Here is a 25,922-nt window from a genome sequence, read left to right as displayed (position 1 = left end):
TTTTCTCCAATCTTTAAACATAAAATGCTTTATGTTGATTTCTTCTTTATTTTGTTATACACACACCTTTGTTAGCTTGGACTTTCTTGTTAGGCTAAATATTTGGATAGCCCATTGCTGCCACTCCTCTCTGCTCTTACTTAAGGAAGACATATTTCACCTACATCACTAAACAGGTCCACAATTGCTCTAAAGAAATAAGCATTAATTCTTTCCTTTAGATTGTACATATATAATGAGACAAGTATATACAGTTTATGCAAATAAACTGCATGACTGCTATAAAAAACAGCGACTTGCTCTCCAAGATTTCATTTACAACTATAAACTTTGGTTGTTGTCCCCCCTCCCACCCCAGGAATTGATGGATTAGGGCAGCAGAGAATGCCCTTGGGAGGCAAGAAAGGAGAATTATCATTAATGGACATGAGAAAAGAAAAGGAAAATATAAGGGAGATGTAATAAATTGAGCAAAATTTTGATTTAGGCCTATTCATCAAGAGGAGTGTGAATAAGACAGAGAATGCATAGTAGTGGTATCTGTATATAAAGATAGTTTATTCTGATTAATACATTGTAATATTGAGGAATGCCAGTTTTAGAAAATGTGATATGCATTATCTGTTAAGAAGAGATTACTAAATGTTCATATTAAAGCTGTGTGTATGAGCACACTTAAGACTCCATAAAGAATTTAGGTTTGCACCTCAGATTCTAGAAGAAAACCTGTTAAGATGCGAATGTGCAGCCCTGTCACAAGAGCTGCATAATCACTTCTATCCAAAGCTAATGCTTACCAAAAAGTCACACACTCTGGGTTTATAGATGACATCATAGAGGGAGAAAGGAAAACCAAACCATTTCTCCAACTTCACCTTACTAACTTCTATGAAAGAGTATGACTTACTAACAGCCTGGACATGTATTGAATCATATATGCTAAAAGCCCTATGGGACTTATGAGTCAGCCCTGCTGAGCATCCTAATCATCAATGGAAATCTATCCAATGACAGAAATCTCTGACCTTGTAAATGAGGAAAGGTAATGGGGGCCACAGAGTTTCTTCCACTAACTCTGAACTCCTGTCAAGGTTGACTGGCAGGACTGTGGAGAATATTTTTCTACCTACAGATAAGCGCCTTTGTCCATTACTGTACTGCAGTGTGACATTTCCTTAAACATATAAAGCATATATTACCGTACAGAATTAGCCTATGAAAATTAGCTCGGCACTCAATTGCTGGCACATAGTAGGTCCATCATAAAAGGCAATCAGTCCATAGTATGTCTGCTCAAATTTTCTCCACCTGATTGTTCCTTCCTTAATATGTCTTCATCCTACCCAAATTTTTCATGTGACTAAAATTTATGTTCTCTACCTCAGGCAACATAGAGAACTAGAGGCATAGCAGTCAAGAGGGCAGGAGCTGGAGTCAGTCCCTCGGTTTCAACACTAGCTCTTCCACATACCGGTTGTGGGACTCAAGCAAGCTATGTGTGTACTTGTTATCTAAGTTGTTATCTAAGCCTTGCCTGTAAATGGGGGTAACGACAGTACCCACACTTCAATGAGAATAAAGACAGAATTCATGCACAGGATTGGCACAGCGTTGGCAAATGAATATTCAAAAAAATATAATGATCATTATTATCACCCACTATGGCTATTTATTATTATTATTATTTCTGGGTCAAAATGAGAAGCAATGAGTTTTATATGGTTAATGTGACATATTAGGAAAGTTCAACTCAAAACTTTTACTCATCATTCCCTTGATGACTGAAACTCCCTGGATACTAACTTTTAGCTGAGGAAATAAAAAACGTGTGCGAAACACAAACACATAACTAAAAATTCACAGAGAAAGAAATCTGGCTTTTATGGTAGATTTTTGTATATTGTAAAGGCAGCAAGAGCCATTTTAGGTTTCCTTAAACTGATAGAACAATGGGCTGTCATTGGATTATACTACAAAAAAAATAACTATATCAGCTTTGGAAAGCCTACCTTAGAAGCACCAAATATAATTTAAAGATATGAGTTTCAACTTAAGATATTAACATAGAGAGATTTATACTACACCGACTATTACAGTTCAGATGTGCATTCTGTCATTACAGAAACAAGTGAGTCCTGGAACCGCTGCAGTGCATTGCAAAATATTAATGAGAAAACACCTCTAGAGAAAGAATTGCATTGGGAAGCCATCAAAATATGTTTTAATCTATGAAATAAAAATATGAAATAAAGACAATTTGTTCTTCCCGTAACTTTCTCACTATATTCTGGCATTAGAGTATACAAAACAGTGTATGTGCATATTGAATATAACTAAATAACTCATATTCTTTTTTCGCCAAATTAATACATCCTAATATGCTCCAGGAAACTCTAGCTGCATGACAATCATGCTAAATTTGTTTTTAACATGCATTCTCTACTTACTTGTGCAGCCATGCACAAGGAAGTTATATTAAAAGCCCTTTCACTCATTTTTTACTTGCTTATTAATTTACTTGGGAATTAAATTCTGTTTTCATAACAATTTTTCATCTGGAAATACTGGCTCACATTAACTCTCCCTCCAGAGATTGATGTACTTTATAATAAAGAAATAAACAGTTAAGTTACACAACAGAGCAGGTAATGAAAGAATCTGGCTAAAAAGTTTTCTAAAAATAAGAGAATTCATCTTATACACCTGGAGAGATTTCTAAATATTTCAAAATCCTAAAAGATACTGAACAGTAAAACTATATATATTCAAGACAATTCAATCTTTCACTAATGTGGAAGATGCTACAATCCTATGGGTCCCACTAAACATATTGGCCATCGTTGTATTATACATATTTTGAAGTGCTGGTCATGGTGCTCTAGCCAATGAGATGCCAAAGAAACCAGCTTTTAGTGTACTGGTCTGCCCCATCAGAACTCATAGTCTGAGCAAGAATATAATCCTGTGAGAGCCTACCAAAAAAATTCTGAATCAGTGAAACTCTTTTATAACATTGTTTTTAGTCATATACAACCAATCTGGACATAGAAATTCCTTTTAAATAGCAGTACTAAAGTTAAAGATGGATTTTTAAAATGACAAATCAAATAGATAACCACTGTATGACATAATCAAACAAGAGAATTAATATTTTCTTTATCCAGTAAAGACAAAAATCTGCTTTGCTGGGTCCAATCTACATTTTTTTAAAAATCAGATAATGAGGATTCTTTGCCACTTATAGTAAAACAATTTAATTTCAAATAATTTCATGGACTTCTTGATTTTGTATAATACATGTATCAGTTTTCTATTGCTGCTATAACAAAGGACTCCAAAATAAACGTCTCTCTAAGATAAAATTGAGGTTTGCAGGTCCATGTTCCTCCCTGGAGGTTCTGAAAGAGAATCCCATTTGCTTGCCTTTTCCAGTTTCTAGAGGCTTCAAGCATTCCTTGACTCATGCTCCCTTTTCCACCTGCTGCTATTATTATTATAGCAATGAAAATATAAACATTTTAAAAATGGTTTAAACTTGAATGAGAGGATTACACCCTCTCTCAATAAAGACATGCCAATTTACCCAGCCTCCGACTTCTTTCCATTCATGCTTGCACAAACCTGACACCAGCCAACTGCTTTCCTACCTTATTCTTAAGTTTATCACAACCCAGTAAGGACAGACTGTACACTGCAAGAAGTAGTAAATTCCATTAAGACAATGTAACATATTCTGTTTTTATATTTCAGAATATACATGGTATATATACCATATATGGTATATATGGTATGGTGATTTTTTTACCCTGAGGATATATCTCAGACTACAATAAAACCTTCATAAGCATATACTATTTCACAAACATTGACTTCATTTACAAATTTTTCAGGAAGAGGGATATTGGAAGAGTAGACTATTAGTATCAATATGGATTTTGGAGATCTACATGCCATTTACGAAAGTTACAAAGGAAATTGACCCAGAGATCTTTATCTAACTCGCCTGAGGTCAGTTAGCTAATCTGAGCCAGAGTTGACTCTAATAATAGTGATTATTTTTCCCATAATTATGATGCTATTCACCATACACATAAAACAGAGTCAGCTAGTCAGCTGTTGCCACTTTAACACATTGTAAAGAAACAGCTTTGCTAATTTACACCTCAAGGGAGTGTATCATTCTGTCCTAGGACAATACTTAGGCTAAGCCAAAGATCAAATCCTACTCAGACCTTGTGTAAATGGTATAAAATGCATGAAATGTTACATAATAAGGAGAAACTTAGTATGTAAAAAGGAGAAATGTCAATTGACAATAAAAAGGGAAGGATGATAAACCTAAACTAATATCGCAGGTAATTTCCATAAGTCAAAAAACCCTGAAAATACTGAACATTTTTTGGATAAATATACTGCTTCTTTTTGATGGATTAAAATTAGAAGAATACAGCACTTTTTAAATGGATTTTTAGGGAGAAATAAAAATGGTTTAGAATCAGTACAGTCTGAGAAACATCATGTCAAGAGTTTGACAGATTTATTTACTTAAAGATTTATTTTTTTAGTAATCTCTACACCCAACAGGGGTATGAACTCATGATCCTGAGGTTGAGTCTCAAACTCCATTGACTGAGTTAGCCGGCACCCCAAAAGTCTGACATATTTAGAAATTTTGTCATTTCCTCAAATACTTTAAAATCTGTTTTAAAAAATATATAATAAACATACCTAAAGCCTAACCTAATAAACTACAAATATTACTCTGATTTTTAAACTTACTTCTTTTAAATATTAAATATATATAGTTTCCTTCAGATAATAGAATTGAATTCCATTTTCTAAAGTTACAAGGGAAAGCCTCTTAAGTTATCAACATAACTTAGCTTTTTTGGTATCATAAAGGAGAATTAAAATCAACTTACTTGATGTAATAGGGTACTTTATTATGTGAAATGGATCTTTGCCATGGCAGCTGGACTGAAGCTGAAGAAACAAAGGGAGGTTATTGGAAACACTGCTCACCCAAAAGCCTCATGCCATAATGCAGAACAACTGAACACATTTTATAGCCAATTCAATGAGAACTGTTCTGGTTTTTGAGCTGGATTCCTATAATTATGAAATCTGTAGGCTAAACAAAGAGTGGCTTTTTTTTAAAGATTCATTTGAAGCCAGGAAAGAAACAACACAGGTTCAATTTCAAATGCCAACTCTAACTAATTGAACCTGTTGCTAAAAATACTGTTAAAAATCAAGCTTTATTGTTTATAACCACCACAATTGAAAACTTTGTGCTAACCAGAAAATGCACTCTGTATATACTTTTTGATTAAGCTAAAGCCAAAATTAATTTTACCTGGTATATCCAGATTATACACTAGATTTCGCACGACTGAATTTTCCAGATCATTAATAATGTACTTTACTTTGCTTCACAGGAATAACTATCTAGGACAGATGGCATTTAAACAAACTCATTTGTATGAATTTTTAAAAGGAAAGATTAAGATAAACACAGGCAAAGGGTTGTAAAAAAAAACAAAAACAACAACAACAAAAAAAAACAAGGTAATTATCTGGATAGAAGAATTCCAAATACTTACTTTCATCTGAAATGCCCAAAAAACACAGTTTCCTAATTTTACATTAGATATCACTATGATTGAGATTTTATACTTTGTTTTAGGTACTTATTTTTGTTCAGGTACTTATTTTTTACACTTCCAGTTATTCCTTATTTATAAAAACATATTATTCCTATATAAATCAATTATTTTAAGACTTACACATGCAAAGCTAGAGCAACTAAGGAATTTTGCTAATAAATAAACAAGCAATTCAAACAAATCTTTGCAATTATCACTAGACCCTCATATAGCCAATTGTCGTCAATGATTTTTTCTGAATTTCATTCATATTAATATCTTACAAAAACATAGCATTCTAAACTTTGCAAACCATTTTCAAGTATATCCATTGATAAGGAAGCCAACAAAAACATATTAGAGCTCCACTTGATACATAAGGAATTAAATTAATACTCAGAAGTGAAATAACTTGCCTTAGAAATAAGGCGGAGCTCAGACATGATCTCAAGATTTCTGACCACTAGTTCAGCAACTTTTCTATTCAACAATTATCCTTCTCTTTGTAACATGTGAGCACTCCCTCCTCCAATTATGTCCATGAAAATAGAAAAGGATGATGAAAACGTGGAAGTAGGTATATTAAATTTCTCATTAGAGCCAACCTCATTTCGGTGTTGGCACCAGGCTAACAGGTCATTTTTATTTTGTGTCTAACTAAACAGACTACTTTTATAACCATGGCTGAAGTCCAAGAAATATATTATAAGGTCAATGATTCCAAGCAGCAAGAGATAGCAATTATTCAATTTATTAATTGGTATTTTGTTTATACTTCTCCATTTATGTTAATAATTGTTTTGATTCGAAAAACTCCGACCTCCTTGGAATATCAGTGCCAGACACTAAAAGGCAACATACTTGAATTTCACAAAGTGCATGTGAATTTTACCATGTTTCCTTTCCTAAAGTGCATGAGTTGGATTTTTACTATGAAAGAATGGTTGCTAAGGTAGGTGAAAGTGTAGGGTTTGGTTTCATCAATACTAATAGATAACTAATCCTAAAAACTGTAAATAGTGTCACAATTATTTATTTATTAAATTCCTCCTTAATTTGGCATTAGCACATAGCTTTAATTAAGATTAAGAAATCTGAAGTAGTTCATACCTAATGAGGATACTGCAAACTTAATGACTATCAATACTGATAGCATCCCAACTTTAGAAATGCATCCTCATACTCAGTATATTGCAGGAAGGTCTACAATCCTCAAAGACAGGCTATCTAAGGGTTCAGGTGTGTGAAACGGAAAACATGTGTGCCTGTGGAGAGGGGAAGGAGGGGAAGAGGGGGAGCATGACTCTGGAGGACAGGAAGGGCAGGAAATGAGTAATTCAGATTCTGTGAAAATAGAAAAGCCTGACCTTGAATTGAGGTAAAGCAGATTACTGACCATGACAAATGATTAATGGAAAACCTAAATGAAATCAATTTAGTTGGAAGACATGGTATTACTTCAGTTTTTTCTATTATTATAGATACAAAGAAGTTACCGTATTGGGAAATAAGCTGAGCCTTAAGTTTTATTTTTTTTATTTTTTTGAGCCTTAAGTTTTAAACTTCACTTATATTGAACTAAACAAACCTTTCTGACATACGTTTGCCAGGAAAAATAAAAGGAAAGAAATTAATAGTGAAAGCACCAGTGCCAGGAACTGTGTTAGGTGCTGTGAAACTCATTGTGTTTTCTCACTTAATTTTCAAGGTGATCAGAAAAACGTAAGTATTGTTATAGTAATTTTAAGATTAAGAAATTAACTTTCAGGAATCAACAGGTCTAATGAAAGGCAGAATTAATATTTTAATCTTAATTTGGATGATTCTGAGTCCTACATTCTTGAGCTTCCCCAGCAGTGAATGATAAAGTAGGAGCTTAAATTACTTACATAAGATCTTATTAGCAGTCTGTAACATTAAACATTTCGATTGGAGAATATTACATAAAAATCTAAATATGTGGTTTGGCTACATCTGTAATACTTGACCAGAAGAAAAACTAAGTATGATTACAGTGAACCTAATAAAAATCTCAAAGATTCATGGGGAGCTATTTTTTTTTAATTTCTAAAGATACAGTACATTTTAAATTAATAAACACTTTTTAAGAAGAAAAACTAATTAGAAATCTTAAAATATAAAAATGATCTCTTTATTGTGAAAAAGTTCATAACCTTTGCTGATGATATAGCAATGACAATATGATACTACATTAGTTATTATAGCTGATGGTCCAGTGAAAAATCATAGCTAAAGACAAATTGTTTTGCTCCATTTTGAAGACTGTGACAGATCATTACAAGTAATAACCAATAAACAATATTGTAATTAATCTTAATATTACTTCTTATACATTTATCTAATATAAGTAAATATATCTGTAGCAAAGAATATGGCTCCTTGAGGGAAAGTGAAAGAATATACTCATTCATTCAATTAATGAGAACAGTCAACTTTGTTGGTACTTACTAGAAAGAAAATGCTGAGAGGATGGCCCAAAATCTCTATGGGCTTCCTGAAGCTGTTTAAGGCGATCATCCACAGAAACCTACACATATAAATGCAAGAAATAATTTGGTTTGAAAACAATGACTTTAATAATATACTAGATTTAAGTATTTTTTTATTTAAATTCAGTTAGCCAACATATGGTACATCATTAACTTCAGATGTACACTTCAATAATTTATCATTTGTATATAATACCCAGTGCTCATGACATCCGGTATCCTCCTTAATGGCCATCCCACAATTACCCCATCCCCCCACCCACCTCTCTCTCCAGCATCCCTCAGTTTACTAAATGATGCTACTGCCCAAGATAGGATTGCCTGTAAAGACTCTTTATCTCTGGAATCAAAGTACTAGGATTCTGATACAAAGTAACAGACAGCAAACAGCACTCTTCTAAGCAGTTTATACAAATTAACTGTTTTAACCCTCACAATAATCATATTGGGTTATCACCACTTTACAGATGAAGAAATTGGGATACAAAGAGCTGTCCAAGGACAGAAAGTGAGTACAGGACAGTATTAATCTGATGCCAGAATCTATTGCTTTACTGTTCCTCTACATTGCCTTAAAAGCAGTAAAGCTCTAAAGCCATCTAAAGTTAAGATGTGGCCTTGTGGCCAGGGGCCACTCATCTCTCTTTTACTCTTTTAAAAAGTGCCACAGGAAGCAAATGAAAAACAAGTCTAAAATACTCCCAGGGTTAAAACAAAACAAAACAAAACAAAAAAACAAAAAACAAAAACAAAAACAAAAAACAAAACAAACAGATAAATGCAGACAGACAGAAAGACTGGTAGATGACAGAGAGATAGTATTAGATGAGGGATTGATAGATAGAGGTAGATGGAGAGTACAAAGATTTATGAAATGGAATCTCTTATTTGCCTTCATGTTTGTGTCCAATTATCTCGACTTGGGGGTATTTAAGTGTATACCAGTCAATTAGTGTAATCTCTAAATTTGTCCTCAAAACTTCCACTGTTAGCTCTCTACATTATGAAAATGCAGAGAGTTGGTATACCAAGAAACTAAATGCAAATTAGTAACGACTCCACATAGCCTACTGACACTTCCATCTTCTTTTTCCTGGTCCTGGTCTATGTAGTGCGAGTCAGATGTTCTGCTTAGATTGTCGATCTTATTTTCAGCTGCCTTTAAATGAAACATGTATACCTCTGGTTCACTGGGAAGTTCTAGTTTCTTCTGGTTAGCTATTTAAATTGCATTAGCAAGTGCTTCGTTCATTAAAGCCAAAAAGCGCTCAAGTTCCAAACTTTACGTTAAGAAGAGAAGATACTAGTCCTGAAATGTAGTGACATTACTGCCAGCATGGATTCTTTTCCCTCATATTCAACCAGCAACTAACATCTGTGCTCTAACAGTTACAACACTCAGAGATAAGGATAAGAGAATACATATCCTCTTTTAAGCATAATGTATTCCCTGACTTCTCATCTTTGGAGATAGTGATAATACAAGCAAAAGGCATCACGATGGGCCACAGGAATACCTACATGAAGGTAATGAATTAGGGAAATGGTGCAGAAGGAAAAAAGAGAAAGTCAAACCCATCTGTGTTCCACTCTTTAGAAAATTACATGAGTTTAACAGATCCTGCCTTATTAGTACCAGATTATTAACACTCTTTTCAAAGTTAGAAAAGATTGTTTAACACTATGCAGTCATTTCTTACATTTTCAACTTCATGAAAAACATATGAACCACTAGGTATTCAGTGGTATTTGAGTTATTTCAGGAAACCTAGTATATTATATCTTTAAAATAAAATGCTTTTGTGTACCACCTCCAATTGTACATTTGTCTCATTAAATACTGCATTTTAGGCTCCAAATAGAGAAATAGGTAAGAATTATTTTTTCAATATTCCACTTAAGTTATCCTGCTAGTTTTCAGGGGAAAAATGATTATGATGACTCCAAGGAACTAGCCACTGAACATTTAGTCTGCAAAGACTAAAACCCAAAACTATTGACTCACATATATGACTTGCAAATGCTAATATCTAGTAATACTCAACAGAGCTAAAGGTAAAAACACCACAACAGTACAACTGTGTTAACTGAAAAAAATGAATAAGATACCTAAATAGCAAACAGTGGAAGAAGGATGGAGATTTCTTAACTTTTCAAAAGGAAAAAATAAATACATGATTAAAGTAAGAAAAATTACTCCTTCATGAACCATTATGGGAAAATGTTTCTGTGACCTATCACAGGTCTCAATTACCGTGATTTGACCCTGTGCAGTTTTCTACAAATATCATATGAATAGTATATCATAAAATTACACTAAAACCTAGATTCATAAATACATGAGGCCTCTGGGTTCAAGACATGAAAAGACAGATACTTGACGATATCATATGCTACACCTACCAGTAAAGAAGGAGAAAATGACAGTGCAGTAGAATAATGAGGCAGGGTTTAAGGACCACCTGGGGTGTAAAGTTGGATCATGAAGAGGGATAAACTGATACCTGCAGAAGTTTCCATCGCATATTAAGGTCATCTAGCTGGCGAGACATCTTTAGAGATGGATGCAGGTCAAGTGGAGACAGCTGACTAGATAAATCATTCACTGTTTTAACTTTTAGGTTGATTGGTGCAATTTCTTCTCTAAATGCCTGGAAGAATAAAAACAAAAATTACGACCTTGGAAAAGAACATAACAGAAAGTGGTATTTTGAACCTTCCTTCAATGAAAATGGCAAGACCAGCTGAGAGGCCATTGACAGCAGTTGTACACTCAATGACAGTTCAGCTCAGGTCTTTAGCAATGCGGACCACTGGCCACAGAGTCATCCTTCATTACATGGAGTATCTTTTTTTTAAATTTATTTATTTATTCATGAGAGATACAGAGAGAGGTAGAGACACAGGCAGAAGGAGAAGCAGGTTCCTCACAGGGAGCCGGATGCGGGACTCGATCCCCCAACGTGGGATCACGACCTGAGCCGAAGGCAGATGCTCAGCTGCTAAGCCACCCAGGCATCCCACATAACATGGAGAATCTAAACAGCTGCATGAAAAGAAAAATCATAATGCAAACTCATTGAAATGAATCTACCATTTTATATAATTTCATCTGGAAAATGATGGTCATTATTATCCACTTCACTAGTTTCTACTCTTGACTCGATTTTTCATTTTCTTTCATATTTTCCTTCTTTTTTCTTTCTTAATATGGCTACCTTGCTACTTTTGCACCTGATGCAACAATTTGATTTGAACACATTTCCATTTAAAATAAGTTAGAAAGGGGCCAGTAAGAACAAGTTGTCTAGCCACAAAACCTATGACTATTATAAACTCAAGAGCTAAGTTTTCATCCTTTCCAAATCATTATGATCACATGGTTAGAGGAGGGTCAGGAAGAGTGAGGTCTATAAGAAAAGAGGAAAATGAGGCTTAGTGACAAATGCTACCTCTGGGCACAGGACAAAGAAATGGTACAAGTCAGGGTGGAGGATGTATATGAAGAGGGAAAGAAAAAAACAAAAGATATTTTGGGCCAGTAACAGTAATATGTCCTGTAGAAGCAAACAGAATAATGAAAACACTAAGTTTTCTCCATTCTCCACATGATTCGCCCTGCCTCTATGTTCATGTTCCCTTTTTCCAAGAAAGTCTTTGCCTACATCCCATTGATACCCTACAAGACTCAACGCAGGTGCCCCATCCACCCTGTTTCAGGGAAGATTTCCCTGAGGCCCTTCCCTCAGCATTCTTAGCTGAAGGCCCCTCTGCATATTCCCCAGCATTCTCTCTGCTTTCTTGAATCCAGGTAGGACTTTCAGCCAGCACATTTGCAGCCACACAAATGGGGCTTTACGGTGGAGGTCATACTGATTGTTTGGTGCTATACAAGCCAGTTGTTATATATTTTAAATATCATTCCTTATCAGAGCTCTTAGTACACCCATATTCTTGATACCCCCAAAGAAGAATAGAAGCTTCTTGAGAACAGACACTCTCCAGTATTCAGCACAAAGTCTGCAATACAAGAGGGGAGAATTCACTTTTATTGATGAAGGCCCATAAAAATGATATCTGAGGCAAGATTATGCCAATGTACAATTGGGAACAGAATTGAGTTACTAAAAGAGAACAGTAGATTGTTATTTCTTTAGTGTAATACAAAATCAGAGCTAATCATGTACCAAACTGAACTTATATGTAATAGATGTTGTGAACACACAGCACCAGCCCTCAAATTACATTATTTCTACCATCCCACCCCTTAAGAGACAGAACATGTCTACAAACTTTTTTTCTTCCTTTTCACCATACCAAGTTCAGTTAATGAAATATTATACATCAGAGTGCTTTAACGAGCATGAATTTTCACTGGCACACTGCAATATTAATTTGGCTTCTTCATTACGCTAATAAAAAGAATGGCTCTTTAACCACTTCCTTTCTCCCTTCTCTCTCCAAAACCAGTTACTCTATATAGTTCCCCCTTATATAATATGCACAGGCTAAAAATAATCATTATGGTTGGCTAAAAATAATCATTATGGTTGATAAAAATCAAAATAGTATTATGAAGGTACTTGATTTTAAAAAGGAAATTAATTTTAGGTTAATCAGAGAATATGTTTTAGTGTTTCAAAATTCTTGAACATGCTCAAAAGCCACAAGAAGAAACTCAAGATATAAAGTCAGAAGAACAGACCTAGAGCCCAGAGTCAGAGTGAAAGTTACACATCTAGGAGGGAACAGTGTATAAATAACATCTGGAACTGTGAACATGAAAATCAATGTGTGTAAAGTAAGAAACATTGCTAGAACCCTGAAAGCACCCATATTTCAAAGTCAGACAGAAGAAGGGAAGCTCACAAAGGCATCTGAGTTGCTGGAAAATGGAAAGAAAAATCTTTTCAAGTTGTGATAGTTTTTCTCCCATGGCTGCAGATGTTGAGCTTTCACGGATGACAGACAGATGCACAAAAACAGTTCAATGAGAAAAGCAGTTATATGATAATAGGTGTTCTAAGCCTAAAGAATGAACCACTAACATGGAAGCATGGGACAGAAGGGGGGTTAGGGTGGGGAAGGAGAATTATTCAGTCTGGACTTGGAAGAAACCTGAGTTCCTTCAAATTCAGTCTAGAATAATGACAGAACTCAAATCCTTCCAGGTTTCCTCAGTTGCATTTTAACATTATACATTAATATTCTCTCCTAGATTACTTGAGGGGACTCAAGAATTTTAATCAGCTTTTAAAATCAATGTCTTTGCATTCTGCAGCTACCAAAGATGAAAAATGAAATGCTAGGAAGTGTTCTTGGGTTTCCATAATTTTAAATAATATGAGCTTGATTTCAAAAGATGGAGAAAGTTTTTCAAAATAGAGAATAACTTCAGGACAGATTTTTAAAGTCTTATAGAACATTGAGGAGTTTTAATTCTTTCTCTGTAAAAATAATGTTTTTCTCTTATAAGCCACAGGTGAAAATATTAAAAGACCTTTGACCAAAAAAGGTCATTGGATTTTATTTTCATGGGTGTTTTATGGCAGTGTGGAATCTTTCTAATAAGAGAGTTTATCCGGCAGCCCGGGTGGCTCAGCGGTTTACTGCCGCCTCCAGCCCAGGGTGTGATCCTGGAGACCCAGGATCAAGTCCCACGTCGGGCTCCCTGCATGGAGCCTGCTTCTCCCTCTGCCTGTGTCTCTGCCTCTCTCTCTGTGTCTCTCATGAATAAATAAAATCTTAAAAAAAATAAGAGAGTTTATCTTTTGCTTTTTAAGAGCTTCCAAATTAAGAGGCTTGAAGTAAAGCAAATTTTAAAATGGTTTCAGATCCACTGTGTCTTTTAATATAAAGAACCAATTTATCACGTTTGGCTGCACTTTCCTATAGAAGAAGAAAAGTATGTGGTCTTCTTTGCTATAAAAACAGAAACATCTGCTATCATTAAAGGTGCTGACTGGCAGCCTGCTGGCAGATGTGGAAAAGAAAAAACTTTCTCCTGTTGGAAGGTGTGTATTCGGCAAATAAGAATGATTAAGGATAATTTTGGGGCTTTAAAATTATTTGATTGCCCCCGAAGCTTTTGTTTTCCAGTTGCTTTGACATATTTAATCATATTTAGCAATACAATAATCAGTGCTTACTTTCATTTGCCAACAGCTTCAGTGGGATTTGGCATGTACTTTAGAGTACATGTAAAACATCCCAGACTTTGAATCCATTTTATTTGGTTTAATGAGATGTGGGCTTTTATTTTCTTTTTTCCTAATAAGATGTTAAAATATTTTAATCCACAGTTTATTCCTTCCTCTTAAATACTAATTGTATTTTTCCTGGCTTTCCACTTAAGTAGAGATTTGAACAAAAGGATTTGGATGCAGAGGTGCGTAATTTCTTTAATCAAATGGGATTAACACCTCTCAGACTTTTAGGTCTTTAACAAGCCTAGATATCACTTTTCATTTTTCCTTCAACACTAATCAGACTGCATTAAAAATTGATACTTTCAAATTCAAATGAATAAAGTCTTGCTCCGAGAGGCATCTTTGTAGTCCAAAAAATATACTGTTTATAAACCAGTGACTTCAAGATTTCTGGTGTTTAAAAACCATCTTTTAAATTGCAAGAAGTGTGTAACTTCCAAATAATCTTTACTAAAAGGCTTTATTTTCAGTTTATTATTTTAAACTCAGATTCGTCCACAGAAATGGTTTTCAGGATGCCAGAGCTATAGGAAAAGGCCCACTTAATTTATAGAGTTCTGCATATTTCTGTATATTTATAATGAAAGGTGGCAGACATCAACATTCTTTTAGTAATAAAATTTTTAAGTTTAAAATTTAATAGGTGACTTTTAAAGCTTTGAATTCCAATAGTGGATAAAAGTTGTGCTTAATTACTTAGTATGAGTGAGGTCTCTACAATGAAAGAGAAGGGCAAGAAAGAAATCATGAAAACTCTACCACTTACCAGCTATGTGGGCTTGAGCAATACCTACACTTTCACCATTTGTAAAAATGGGCATGATAATACCTACCTCATTGGGGTGGTGTGAGGAATAAAAGAGGTATCCATGTAAAGTGGGTACATAGTTCTTGGCACACAGTAATCCTCAATAAATGCTAGACATTATTATTCCTATATCTACACACATATATTTACTTATGTAATTTGCCTGCATATTCATTTCACTTCCTAGACCCTCCTCCTTCCTTTTCAGCCACATGCATCAAACAAAGGGAAAATGTTATCCAAGTCTGTGCACAAAACATAGGTCTTTTGCAATAAAAATCCCATTCATGATATTGATATTGTTAATCTAATACCCTCTGATTTTTTGTGATTTACTCTTTGATTTGACTCAAGGCTACCTTATAGTTTACTATGCTATCACAAACCCTACTACTATGTCTCTTATTGCCTAAATTCTACTAAATTTTTGGGGGGTATGTATAATACAGGAGCCAAAGGGGCTCTAGAGGGGATCCCTGGGTGGCGCAGCGGTTTGGCGCCTGCCTTTGGCCCAGGGCGCGATCCTGGAGACCCGGGATCGAATCCCACATCAGGCTCCCGGTGCATGGAGCCTGCTTCTCCCTCCGCCTGTGTCTCTGCCTCTCTCTCTCTCTCTGTGACTATCATAAATAAATAAAAAATTAAAAAAAAAATAAAAAAAAATAAAAAAAAATAAAAAAAACAAAGGGGCTCTAGACCACAGATCTATCATCCTTAATTTTGGGCAATTCCTGACCGCAGACAAAATTTATAGCTAAGCTAATCCTTCCATAATATATTCAGACAGTGAGATGAAATTTTTACATGAAGATCCCAGTCTGAAACAGTATGTTTTTTATTAAATCCCTAAGTCCAACTACCAATTTTCAGGAAATACAGAGTAGAGAGGAACCTGCCCAACTGCACTATGTGGATGCCATTCTGCAAAACCCAAGCTATAAGAAATACTATAAAACAAACAATTCAGTTTCCTAAACAACACATTATAAAGAAAACCAAAAGGGTATAGAGGGAAATCTAGAGATTAAAAAGGACATTATTTTTTTAAAGCAGTTAAGTGTTTAGGGACACAGAGTTGGGTAAAAAAGAAGTATAAGGAAAAATAAAAGTAAATTATTGTGAAAGTTTCATTAGTTGTTATTTTGGTGGGGAGGGGTTCTGATGGTGAGGGGCATATGGAAAACATCTGTTGTGTCTGGGAAATCTCTATCTCCTGATTTTGGTGGAGTTGTCACGGGGTTGGCTTCATAAAATCTCTTATGACAGTTTTTATATATGACTTTCTTTGTGTTATATTTAACAATAAAACATTTCTTAAAATCCTTATCTGAGGCAGTGGTGCTGACCATGGTTTTTTCAATGTGATCCTGCAGTGAGTCGATAAGTAAGTCTCCCACGGGCTTCCAGCCATTCCTCACAGCCTCCGCCTCCTTCATGTCAACATCCAGGTCATCCATGGCTCCCTGCAGGTCTCTGAGCTTCTCCAGTGCTTTGTCCACTTGCTTTTGCCAATTGCTAGTGACAGCATTTAGACTTTCCCACTTCTCTTTGACTTCAGAAGACTGTTTGCGCATGGCCTTGGCAATCTTTTGGGCTCTTTCCTCAGGAGTCAATTCTGTGATTTAAAAAAAAAAAAAATTTGGAACCTGATCAATAGCCAGGTGTGAACACCACCTTTTGAAGGGTTGCCATCAGGTACATGGAGACATTGTTTACACAAATCAGGGGAAGAAAAAATTTCTCTCTACTCCCTTCATCTTCACCAATGGATTCCTTGCTACTTATCAAAAGAAGAAAATAGTTACACAGAGTAGTAAGTGGCCCAGTGGCTTCAGTGACTTGAATTTTAATATATTTACAAACCTTGAAATGTAACACAATAACTCAAAAACCAAAAGAATTTTTCTTTAACATAAATTCAGTTATATAAAATCCAAAGACAGTCTTTTTCATTTCATTGTCCTCAATAAAAATGGGAAATATAGTTAGGAGAGAAACAGCTTTAAGTTACGAGGAAAGACTCTGAGAAAATAAGGGTGAATTATCATGTTCCTTAGAAAAAAATAACTGAAGACAAATAATATATCTTAGCTACTTCATCATTGCTGAATCTGTATGGCAGTTCACCTTTAAAATAGGGTACTTTCTATAGTCCAGACATGTAGCACATTCACAAACACTTCAACAGGAATACAGCAAGATTTCAAGGACCATCCCAAATATTTCATACAGCAAAAGATTCCAGGATATCTGAAATAAAGTTAGACTTTCAGACAGGAAAGGGTAGGCATAATGCAAGGCCCTGCAGAGGCTACAAGACGAGCAAAAGAAGGAGGCAGAAATGAAAGTCAAGTTCAAACCCAGCTGTCAGAAACACAGAGATGAGAAGCTGACAAGAAGACAAGGGCAGAGGAATTTGATGAAAATAAAGCAGACACCCTCAAAGCAGTTTAGGTAGATTGCCAACTGAACACTCCTGGTCTTCAGTTCTTTCCATATCCAAGGCAATCCCCTTTCCTATCTCACTGCTTTGATGGTTGTTCTGCTGGGTCCACTGAAAACAGAAGCAAGTCAGAAACATACAATCAAGATAAACTTTGGATTAGTAATAGAAATAATTATTCTTCTCTGTGATAACATCCCAACTTTTAGTATCAATCACAGTGAAGCAACTCCACTTCACTTCAAAATATTTCATAGCATTCGTAAACATGAACTGAAGTTCACTGAAGTTCCTGGTAAGAGGAACTAAATAAATAAAGCCAGCTCTCCTGAATCATAATTCATATTTAACATAAATTCGTCCCCCTGTCTTTCTTTAGTATTATACACAAGTCAAGTTGAAGGGGACAGAACACATATTCTTACCTACCTATATTTCCAGAAAATTCTAGACATCAATATTTAGACTTAAAAACAGCTGTAATGAATCTCTGTGAACCAAATGGACCATGAAGAGTTCAGAAGCTACAGAACTCTGAATTACACTGCTGAACTGCTAGAGGCTATAGAGAGTCATGAATAATCCCTTGGCAACTGAACTGATTACCAGGAGATTCCATGTTATGATAGGTAGATAAACTGAATCCACCAGGAAGTGATAAATAAGGAAAACAAGTGAATTAAACACCCAGCTTCTAGGAGTGTTTGAGCTGGGATACAGTCCAGGACAACAGTGCTGGAGGAAAAGTAGGTCATTAGGCAAAGCTTACTTAAATCCCTAAGTTAAAAAATGAGAACTACATCACACCTATATACAATATATTTAATATAAATATAAAATGCCATATTTTATATGCTCTGTTTCTATAAATGCTTATCATGAATAATATAAAACATAGAAAATAAATAAATGTTATTTATGTGAGATGAAAAAAGTCACTCTTACTAGTCCCATGAGAAAGGGAGTGGTAATTTTTATGATGGCAGCACCTGTGTTTGTTAATAAGTCACTCAGGCTTTTCCAAAGATCTATTTTAAGCACTTGTGTTTCACTGGCTTTTGTAAAAGAAAAAGATACAGTACTAATTTCTGAACAGACAACTTAATTATGATGATTTTTCCCTGGATAAAGTAAAAAACTGTTTCTGAGTCAGTCACTGAATAACCTGGCAGAGAGACACACAGCTTCTTTGTCCTGTGACAAAACACTCAACATGGATTGGACATTTTTGTCTTCACTTAATGTAAAATCTTTTGATTGAGCAGTCCCTTTGTGTGGTATTTATTATATAATTCCTACACAAGCAGCTAGTTAGAAGAAAAGAAAAGCTCTGTGTTCAATTCCCCATCTGTTTGCCAGAAAGGATACCTATTAACTGATCACAGAGTCAGAATAAAAGTGCCTCCCTATTACAGTACCAATCTCAGTTTAATGCATACTTTAAACCAAGAACAGAGGGAAGCATGAAACCAAACAAAAATTTTTCAGAACGTTTGTGAAACAGGTAACAGGCAGCAACAGATGAAATACCAAGTCATGATGGTGTGGGGTTAAGAGAATAGAAAAACAAATGAAAGCAGCAAACACACACACACACACACACACACACACAGAAAACAAAAAAAGAGAAGAAACTAATAAAGGGATATAATTACATTTGTAAAATCCTCTAGTTGTTTGAAAATCAAAGGACTGTTGCCTTCAAAATTTCTGAAGAGATTTTTTTGCCATAAATTTTAAGACCCTCATGCAGGAGGTGGAGAATCTTTCAGACCCAGTGGTTCAGAATTCAGAGTACCTATTAGAAACCCCTCTGAGAGTTTGTTTGCTTGCCTGTTTGTTTTTACATACAGATCCCCAGAGGCCCTACCCCCCAAAATTAAGAGATCAGATTTAGTTGGTCAACAGTGAAGGGCAAGATGGGTATATTTTAAAAGCTTCCCAGAGGATTGTAATGTGTTGCCAGGACAGAGCACCGCCAGCTTCCTGGCTTACAAATTGATCTCGCTGGTCCCTGCTGCTGAAGCTGGAGTATTTCCACTCCGGTGAGTTGTGTCATTCCCACGCAACTGGCAGGGCCACTAAATACTGGAGACCACAGAGCAAATGAAGCTCAGAGATAAGAGGGTAATCTAATTTGCATTTGAAAAGGCAGTAATAGAGGCTAATCTGAGAGAAGAAGGAAACAGCAGGATAAAAACCAAATAAATTTACTGACAATTTTCAGACCAGAAGAGCTTTTTCTGTCACTTTCCTATTCCCTGAAGTGTGTGTGTGTCCTTCTCTGGATATTTTTGAGGGGCAGCACTCTTTTTCCATTCTCGTCCAGAACTTCAGGCCTTCCCTTTTAACTGACCAAATGTTGAGGTGCAATTATATTTGCTTTCTATATTTATATTATATATTTATACAAAACATGTAACAGGTTAATTTTTATTATCCATATTGTTATATTAATTTCATACTTATATAATTTAAAATAGTGATTTATTATGTTACAATAGATACCTATCTTTTAGACAGATTTAGTAGCTATCTTTTAGAAAGAAGAGAAGAAAAAGAAAACAAAAGAGGGAAGAAAGCAACAATCAGACCTAAATTTTCCTCTCTTGTTCAATTATCTTTATTCTTCAACTATGCAAATTAATTGGTGGTATTTATACCTTACTATGCCATGGAGAGAAAGACTGCCCGCCCATGATTCCCTGGAGTGAGGTGGCAAACAAAACTGGACCAAGAGCAGAGTCTAGGGTTGGGGCCAGCCATGACTGCATCATGCCCTTTGCTCCTAGGAGAGCTAAATGATGCTCATCTCACTTTTATCAAGTGGGAACTCATATTTCTCAGTGGGAAAACTTTTTGTACAAAGGGCTTCATTTACCTCTAAAATTGAATTTTTTTAAAGATTTTATTTATTTATTCATGAAAGACTCAGAAAGAGAGGCAGAGACACAGGCAGAGGGAGAAGCAGGCTCCACGCAGGGAGCCCAATGCAGGACTCTATCCTGGGACTCCAGGACCATGTCCCTGCTGAAGGCAGATGCTTAACCACTGAGCCACCCAGGCATCCCTAAAATTGAATTCTATAAGAAAGTCAAAGCCAATATATATCTCAAAGAAATCTTAACAGTAGAGAGGAAAATAGTCTCCTTATGCATGCTAATACAAAAACATTTTACAATAAAAAAATTAAATTACATGTTTCTCCAATGAAATAATATAAAACTCTATTAGAATCAGCCCAATTGCTTTAAAGATCTTCCATATTTATTGCATCTTCTTTTTTCAATAACAAATTGACATTTATAACTTCACTGTGACTTTTTATTTATAAGTTCTAAAGTCTTATGTCATACATGTTTTCTTTCTTTCCATCTTGGTTTGGCAATATCCAGTCTAGAGACCAGTATGTCCTCAATATATAATTAGTAATTGAGCCGGGCTCAATGGAACTTTTAGCTTAACTCTTTCCTGAGAATACTCAACTTTATAACTTCAAGTGGAAATCTTTCCATTTATTTTTCCTTCCTCCTCCCTACACCGATCTAAAGTGAGTTATAAAAAAGGTTTTTACCGTGAAAGAGAAGAATAAACCTTACAAAGTTATTTCAAGTATGGTAGTTCCAAATATCTTACTTGCACTGTTCTTTTTTTTTTAACATGTATTTCACCAAATGATGAAAAGGAAATATTAAGACAAGCAAACATAGGAAAAAAAATTAAAACCTTCCAGAGTAGCATTTTCACTCCTGGACAATCTAGTGTATGGAAAGATTAGGAGATCATATGCCATTTCAAACACTAACAAATTATGTAATCATAAACATATTCCTTATCTCTTTGAACTTTAGTTAGTAACTACAAAGTAACTGGCACATGCCTGGCACACAGGAGGGTGTCAACAAAGGTTAATTTCTTTTATGATTCCTTTTATGATTTTATTACTAAGTCTGGGAGGTTTAGACATCTCTAGGGATTTTTAGACAAGCAAACCAATAGATTAGCTAACAAGAATTCACAGGAAAAAAACAAAGCACTCCCATGTCTAGAGGCTCGACTTGCTCTTACTCTCTCTCGTTCTCTAACTGCCCTCCATTTCTCTCTTTCCTTCATAACTAAAAGGTTATTAAAATAATGGGAAATATATTCTCTCCACGTTTTCTGATTACATGATTAAGATTAACTTAATCTCTCTGATGATCAGTGTTTAAGAGGACTCCACCCATTTCCTATTTTGTATGATGATAACAATCATTATGAACTAGATTACAAGTGCATCATCAAGGGCCATCAGCTGATTACTGTAATATTTCTAATTATGTTAATCTATATATTGTAAGAGTGACAATAGTAAGATGTTACCTAGACTAGATTAACCTGTTAATGTGAAGCCTAAATCTTTCAGTAGGAATATCATAAAGATGACATGGATTCATCCATGCTGTCAAGGAGTTTCTCAAATCCTTAAGTGGGGAAAAAAAGGACAGTGAACAGAGACATTTAGAGAAAAGCAAGAACTCCAAAGTAAAGAAATTTAGGGAGTATCTTCCACAAAAACCCACATGCAAAGTCTTAAGAGAGAGAAGGAAAATGGAGAGGAAGCTAGAAATGCAGAGCACACTGTGGAGGGAGATAAATGGTGCTTCTGTTCAGAGGTAAATGGAGGTAGAACCAAAGTCAAGACACTTCTAAGTTTTATTCTTCTTGTAAAGTGAGCCAAAGTAAATAAACCCAGCACTGGGTTGAGCAAGAAGTAAGGACAGATCGTTAAGCAAATTCACCACTAAGGAAAGGAACAGGAATATAAGAGATGCCATGGAACAGAACTGGCTAAACCACCTGACATCCAGCTTTCAATCTTCTGTAACTGAGTATTCCCTGAATGTCCTCATCCTAATGGCCATTTTGTAATTTATTCAAGTCATTTATGAGTGCTAGAACAGCTGCAGACAGGTCACTGGGGGTTGAGGGATGGCACTGCAACGAAAGAAGGGAAGCTGGGAATGTAAAATCCAGGAGGGAAAGGATATGTTTTGTTTACTATTGTATCTTCAGTATCTAGAATACTTAGCCATTCTTACAGAAGAAGTGAAGTATGTCTTATGTTTATGTACTGCCATAAGTGAGGAGTTTAACTGAAGAGAAGATTTTATGTCTTTGCTAGCCTTAAACTTCTTTAAAAATGGCAACTCCTCTAATTCACTCTAGAAGATTACAGCTTTCCAGAGGGACAACAAAAACAACAACAAAATAAGTACACCAACCCATTAAAAGAGTTTAGCATCCCCCTATTCTTTATGTTTAAAAAAGTAACTTCCCAGATGTCTATTATAAGAAAATACATACATGTAAAATACTGTCATCTTTTTTATGAGGCAAATGTAATTTATGGATTACATAAATCCATCTCTTGCACTGTTGCAACAGTGATTAGAGAACATAACAGATGGTGAACAATTAATTTAAAATGTTGTGCCCATCAAACTAACCTTTGTTACTATATAATTCTTCATCAAGAATGTTGATATGTTTATTTAAATTGGATTTCATTACTATGGTACTCATTGTCATGCAAAAAAGTTTTAGAAATTTTTACCCAATCAGTAGGCTTAGTCAGCCAACACATATATTTTAGGAAAGCTGAAGACTAGATTCATTACACCCATACATACATTATAGAACTTTAATTTGGGAAAGATCACATTGCTTCTCTGTATTTAAGAATACTGAAAAAGAAAGCAACATTATATTTTTCTATGCTTTTTCATGCATTACAACATTACTAATCTAATTTGGATTTGAGAAGCTAATTAAATTATTGTCTTGGTCTATAGGCCTGAAAGCTATGATTTATCCTTCAAGTTTTTATATGAAAATTAAAAAGACAAAGTCTAATATTGCCCAACCACCTTTTCTCCTGATGCTAGAAAATTAGTGAACTGGTATGCCATTCTATTAAGCAGCCTGGTATTTCAGTAAAGAAAAAGCAACAGCAAAGGGAAAAGTCAAGAGTTACAAAATGTATTTAATTATTGTATGACATTTCTTTAAAGTCAAAAAATATAGAAAATTATTTCTACTGAATAGCTGGAAGTACTTATGATTACTGGGGTAATGAAGAGAGTATACTATGGTGGTTAAGAGCACTAAGTTTGACACTAAGCCAGACATGGGAGCTTCAGCTCTGTCATGAGTGACAGGAGCTTCCACACCTCTAAGAGACTTAATTTCCTTATCTCTCAAATGGGTGGTAACAGTATTCATACCTCAATGAGTCGTTACAAGGATTAAAGGTAACAAGGTATGTGAGGTACCTGGCATAGTGCCTGGCACACTGTAAGCACCTGATCAATGTTGCCTTGTGAACATCTATGTCTACTAACATTTCTCTCCCTTTCCTCTTGGGCATTGGCTCTTCCCCCATTTAATATTATTTTTGTAGCATGGGCGTGCCAAATCGCAGTAGACTCTGAGCTCCATGTTACTGAAGCTGAGTCCATAAGAGCCCTCTCCTGTAATGTGCTAGATTGAAAGAAGCGCTGTCTCTCCTTGGTGGTATGAGGTATGTGATCATAGGAAAGCTAAGAAAATCAAAACTTGTAGAGGGAGACAGGAAGACAAAGAAAAAAGGCTTCTGGGTGGCATTTCAGTCCATGTGGCTGGCTGTGACCTTGCCCTTAATGCAATTTGGCTATGGGAGTTAATACATTTCCCCTTGTTCCTTTGCTTATGGAAGTTGGGTGTCTGCCATTTACTACGACTAGGGTTCTAATTAATAAAGCTGTTACTAGGAAAACAAAAATGCCCTGAGAGAAAACACCCATCATTTTTACTAGCCTAATTATTTAGGCTATAATGTGTAATTTGGTCTCATTTTATGAGATGCAAGGAAATAATTACTGCCATCTCTTCCTGTAAACTTAAGTTATATTAAGAATCAGTATAAAAGTAACTTCTACTAAACTATATGATAATTCCACATTTTCATTCATTTAATGATCGTGAAATTTTATTCGCACAAGTTTGCTAATATTGGCATAAAATGGACTCACACAGTGGACTGAAAATGTCATTTATTACTTCATTACACCATATATAAGATTTTGCATAAGAGAAAAATACTCCTAATAATTATCTTTTTAAAATACTATGAAACATTTAATATTTAAAAGAAAATAGTACACCGTGAGTTTAAATTTTTTTTTTTTTTTTTTTTTTTTTTTTTTTTTTTTTTTTTTTTTTTTTATTTATTTATGATAGGCACACAGTGAGAGAGAGAGAGAGGCAGAGACATAGGCAGAGGGAGAAGCAGGCTCCATGCACCGGGAGCCCGACGTGGGATTCGATCCCGGGTCTCCAGGATCGCGCCCTGGGCCAAAGGCAGGCGCCAAACCGCTGCGCCACCCAGGGATCCCTACACCGTGAGTTTAAATATTAATTACTAGTAAATATAAATAGCCAGCTGTCAAAGATCAAAGAGGAAAAATATTAATCCATAATACTTTTGTATCTGAAAAATGATCAACCATTAATCAGAAGTACAGACACACATAATTATATGAAGTACACACACACACAATAATTCACAAAGTATAAAAAGAATAAATAAAATAATAGATGTCCTTTTTCCAGGCCTAATCATTAAAAATGAAACAGAATCAACTCATCAAGTATAACAGGCTGAAAAAGAAATGATGTTCTAAGAGCCTGGAATAAAATAATAGTTGTAGCAATAGTAATGCCTTAACTGGAATAGATTCTAAAGAGGATTCATGGGGGAATTGATGAATAAAATAATGCAATCTTTTTTATCCTAAAAATGAAAAGCTGAGAAGAGGAAAAGAGCTTGTCTATACCCCCAGGTACAAGAAATTGTACAACTTTCTAAACACTTTTGGAGGTGATCTATCCTATAAAAGTGTTAGCAGGCTTATTTAGCAATTGATACCATAACCTCAAATCATAAAACATAGATGCACATTTGTGCACATGCACGCCGGCATCTCTATGCAGTGTGGAGACAGGGATGCTGATGTGAAATCACTAACTCCTCTGTGCAAATCCGACTTTTAACCTGAACTGCAGGTGACACAGAGGTGAGAAGGCACATGTTCTCCTTGATTATCTCGAGAGGTTTGGGGGGTGAAGTGGGCTAGGCTGACTATGGCTAAGTCCACAGGTGTCCTGTACGTCTACCTTCACCATGCAGCCAGATGATTTTCAGAAGGAAGTGAAAGCTGGGCTGAGAACAGTCAGGGGTAAAAGAAGGCAGGGGAATTAAGGGAGAAACCAAGGAACAGCAGTGCA

The 25,922-nt window shown here is 35.3% G+C and overlaps 1 protein-coding gene across 9 annotated transcripts in view; it reads right to left on the bottom strand.

Annotated features, from left to right (window-relative positions):
• The window catches only part of UTRN (utrophin), a 496,122-nt gene that overhangs the window by 76,223 nt on the left and 393,977 nt on the right, over positions 1–25,922 (bottom strand). For all 9 annotated transcript variants that reach the window (XM_041741733.1, XM_041741729.1, XM_041741764.1 and 6 more), the window contains 4 exons: positions 16,519–16,787; positions 10,660–10,806; positions 8,115–8,193; positions 4,923–4,983 (listed from right to left, as the gene is read on the bottom strand). In XM_041741733.1, the coding sequence (XP_041597667.1) occupies positions 4,923–4,983; positions 8,115–8,193; positions 10,660–10,806; positions 16,519–16,787 (556 nt within the window). The remainder of the gene's footprint in view (positions 1–4,922; positions 4,984–8,114; positions 8,194–10,659; positions 10,807–16,518; positions 16,788–25,922) is intronic.

This window comes from Vulpes lagopus, chromosome 2 (genome assembly GCF_018345385.1).
Source record: "Vulpes lagopus strain Blue_001 chromosome 2, ASM1834538v1, whole genome shotgun sequence".
Taxonomy (NCBI): Eukaryota; Metazoa; Chordata; class Mammalia; order Carnivora; family Canidae; genus Vulpes; species Vulpes lagopus.
Note: the sequence above shows the minus strand (reverse complement) of the source record. Positions and strands in the feature narration are given on the sequence as shown.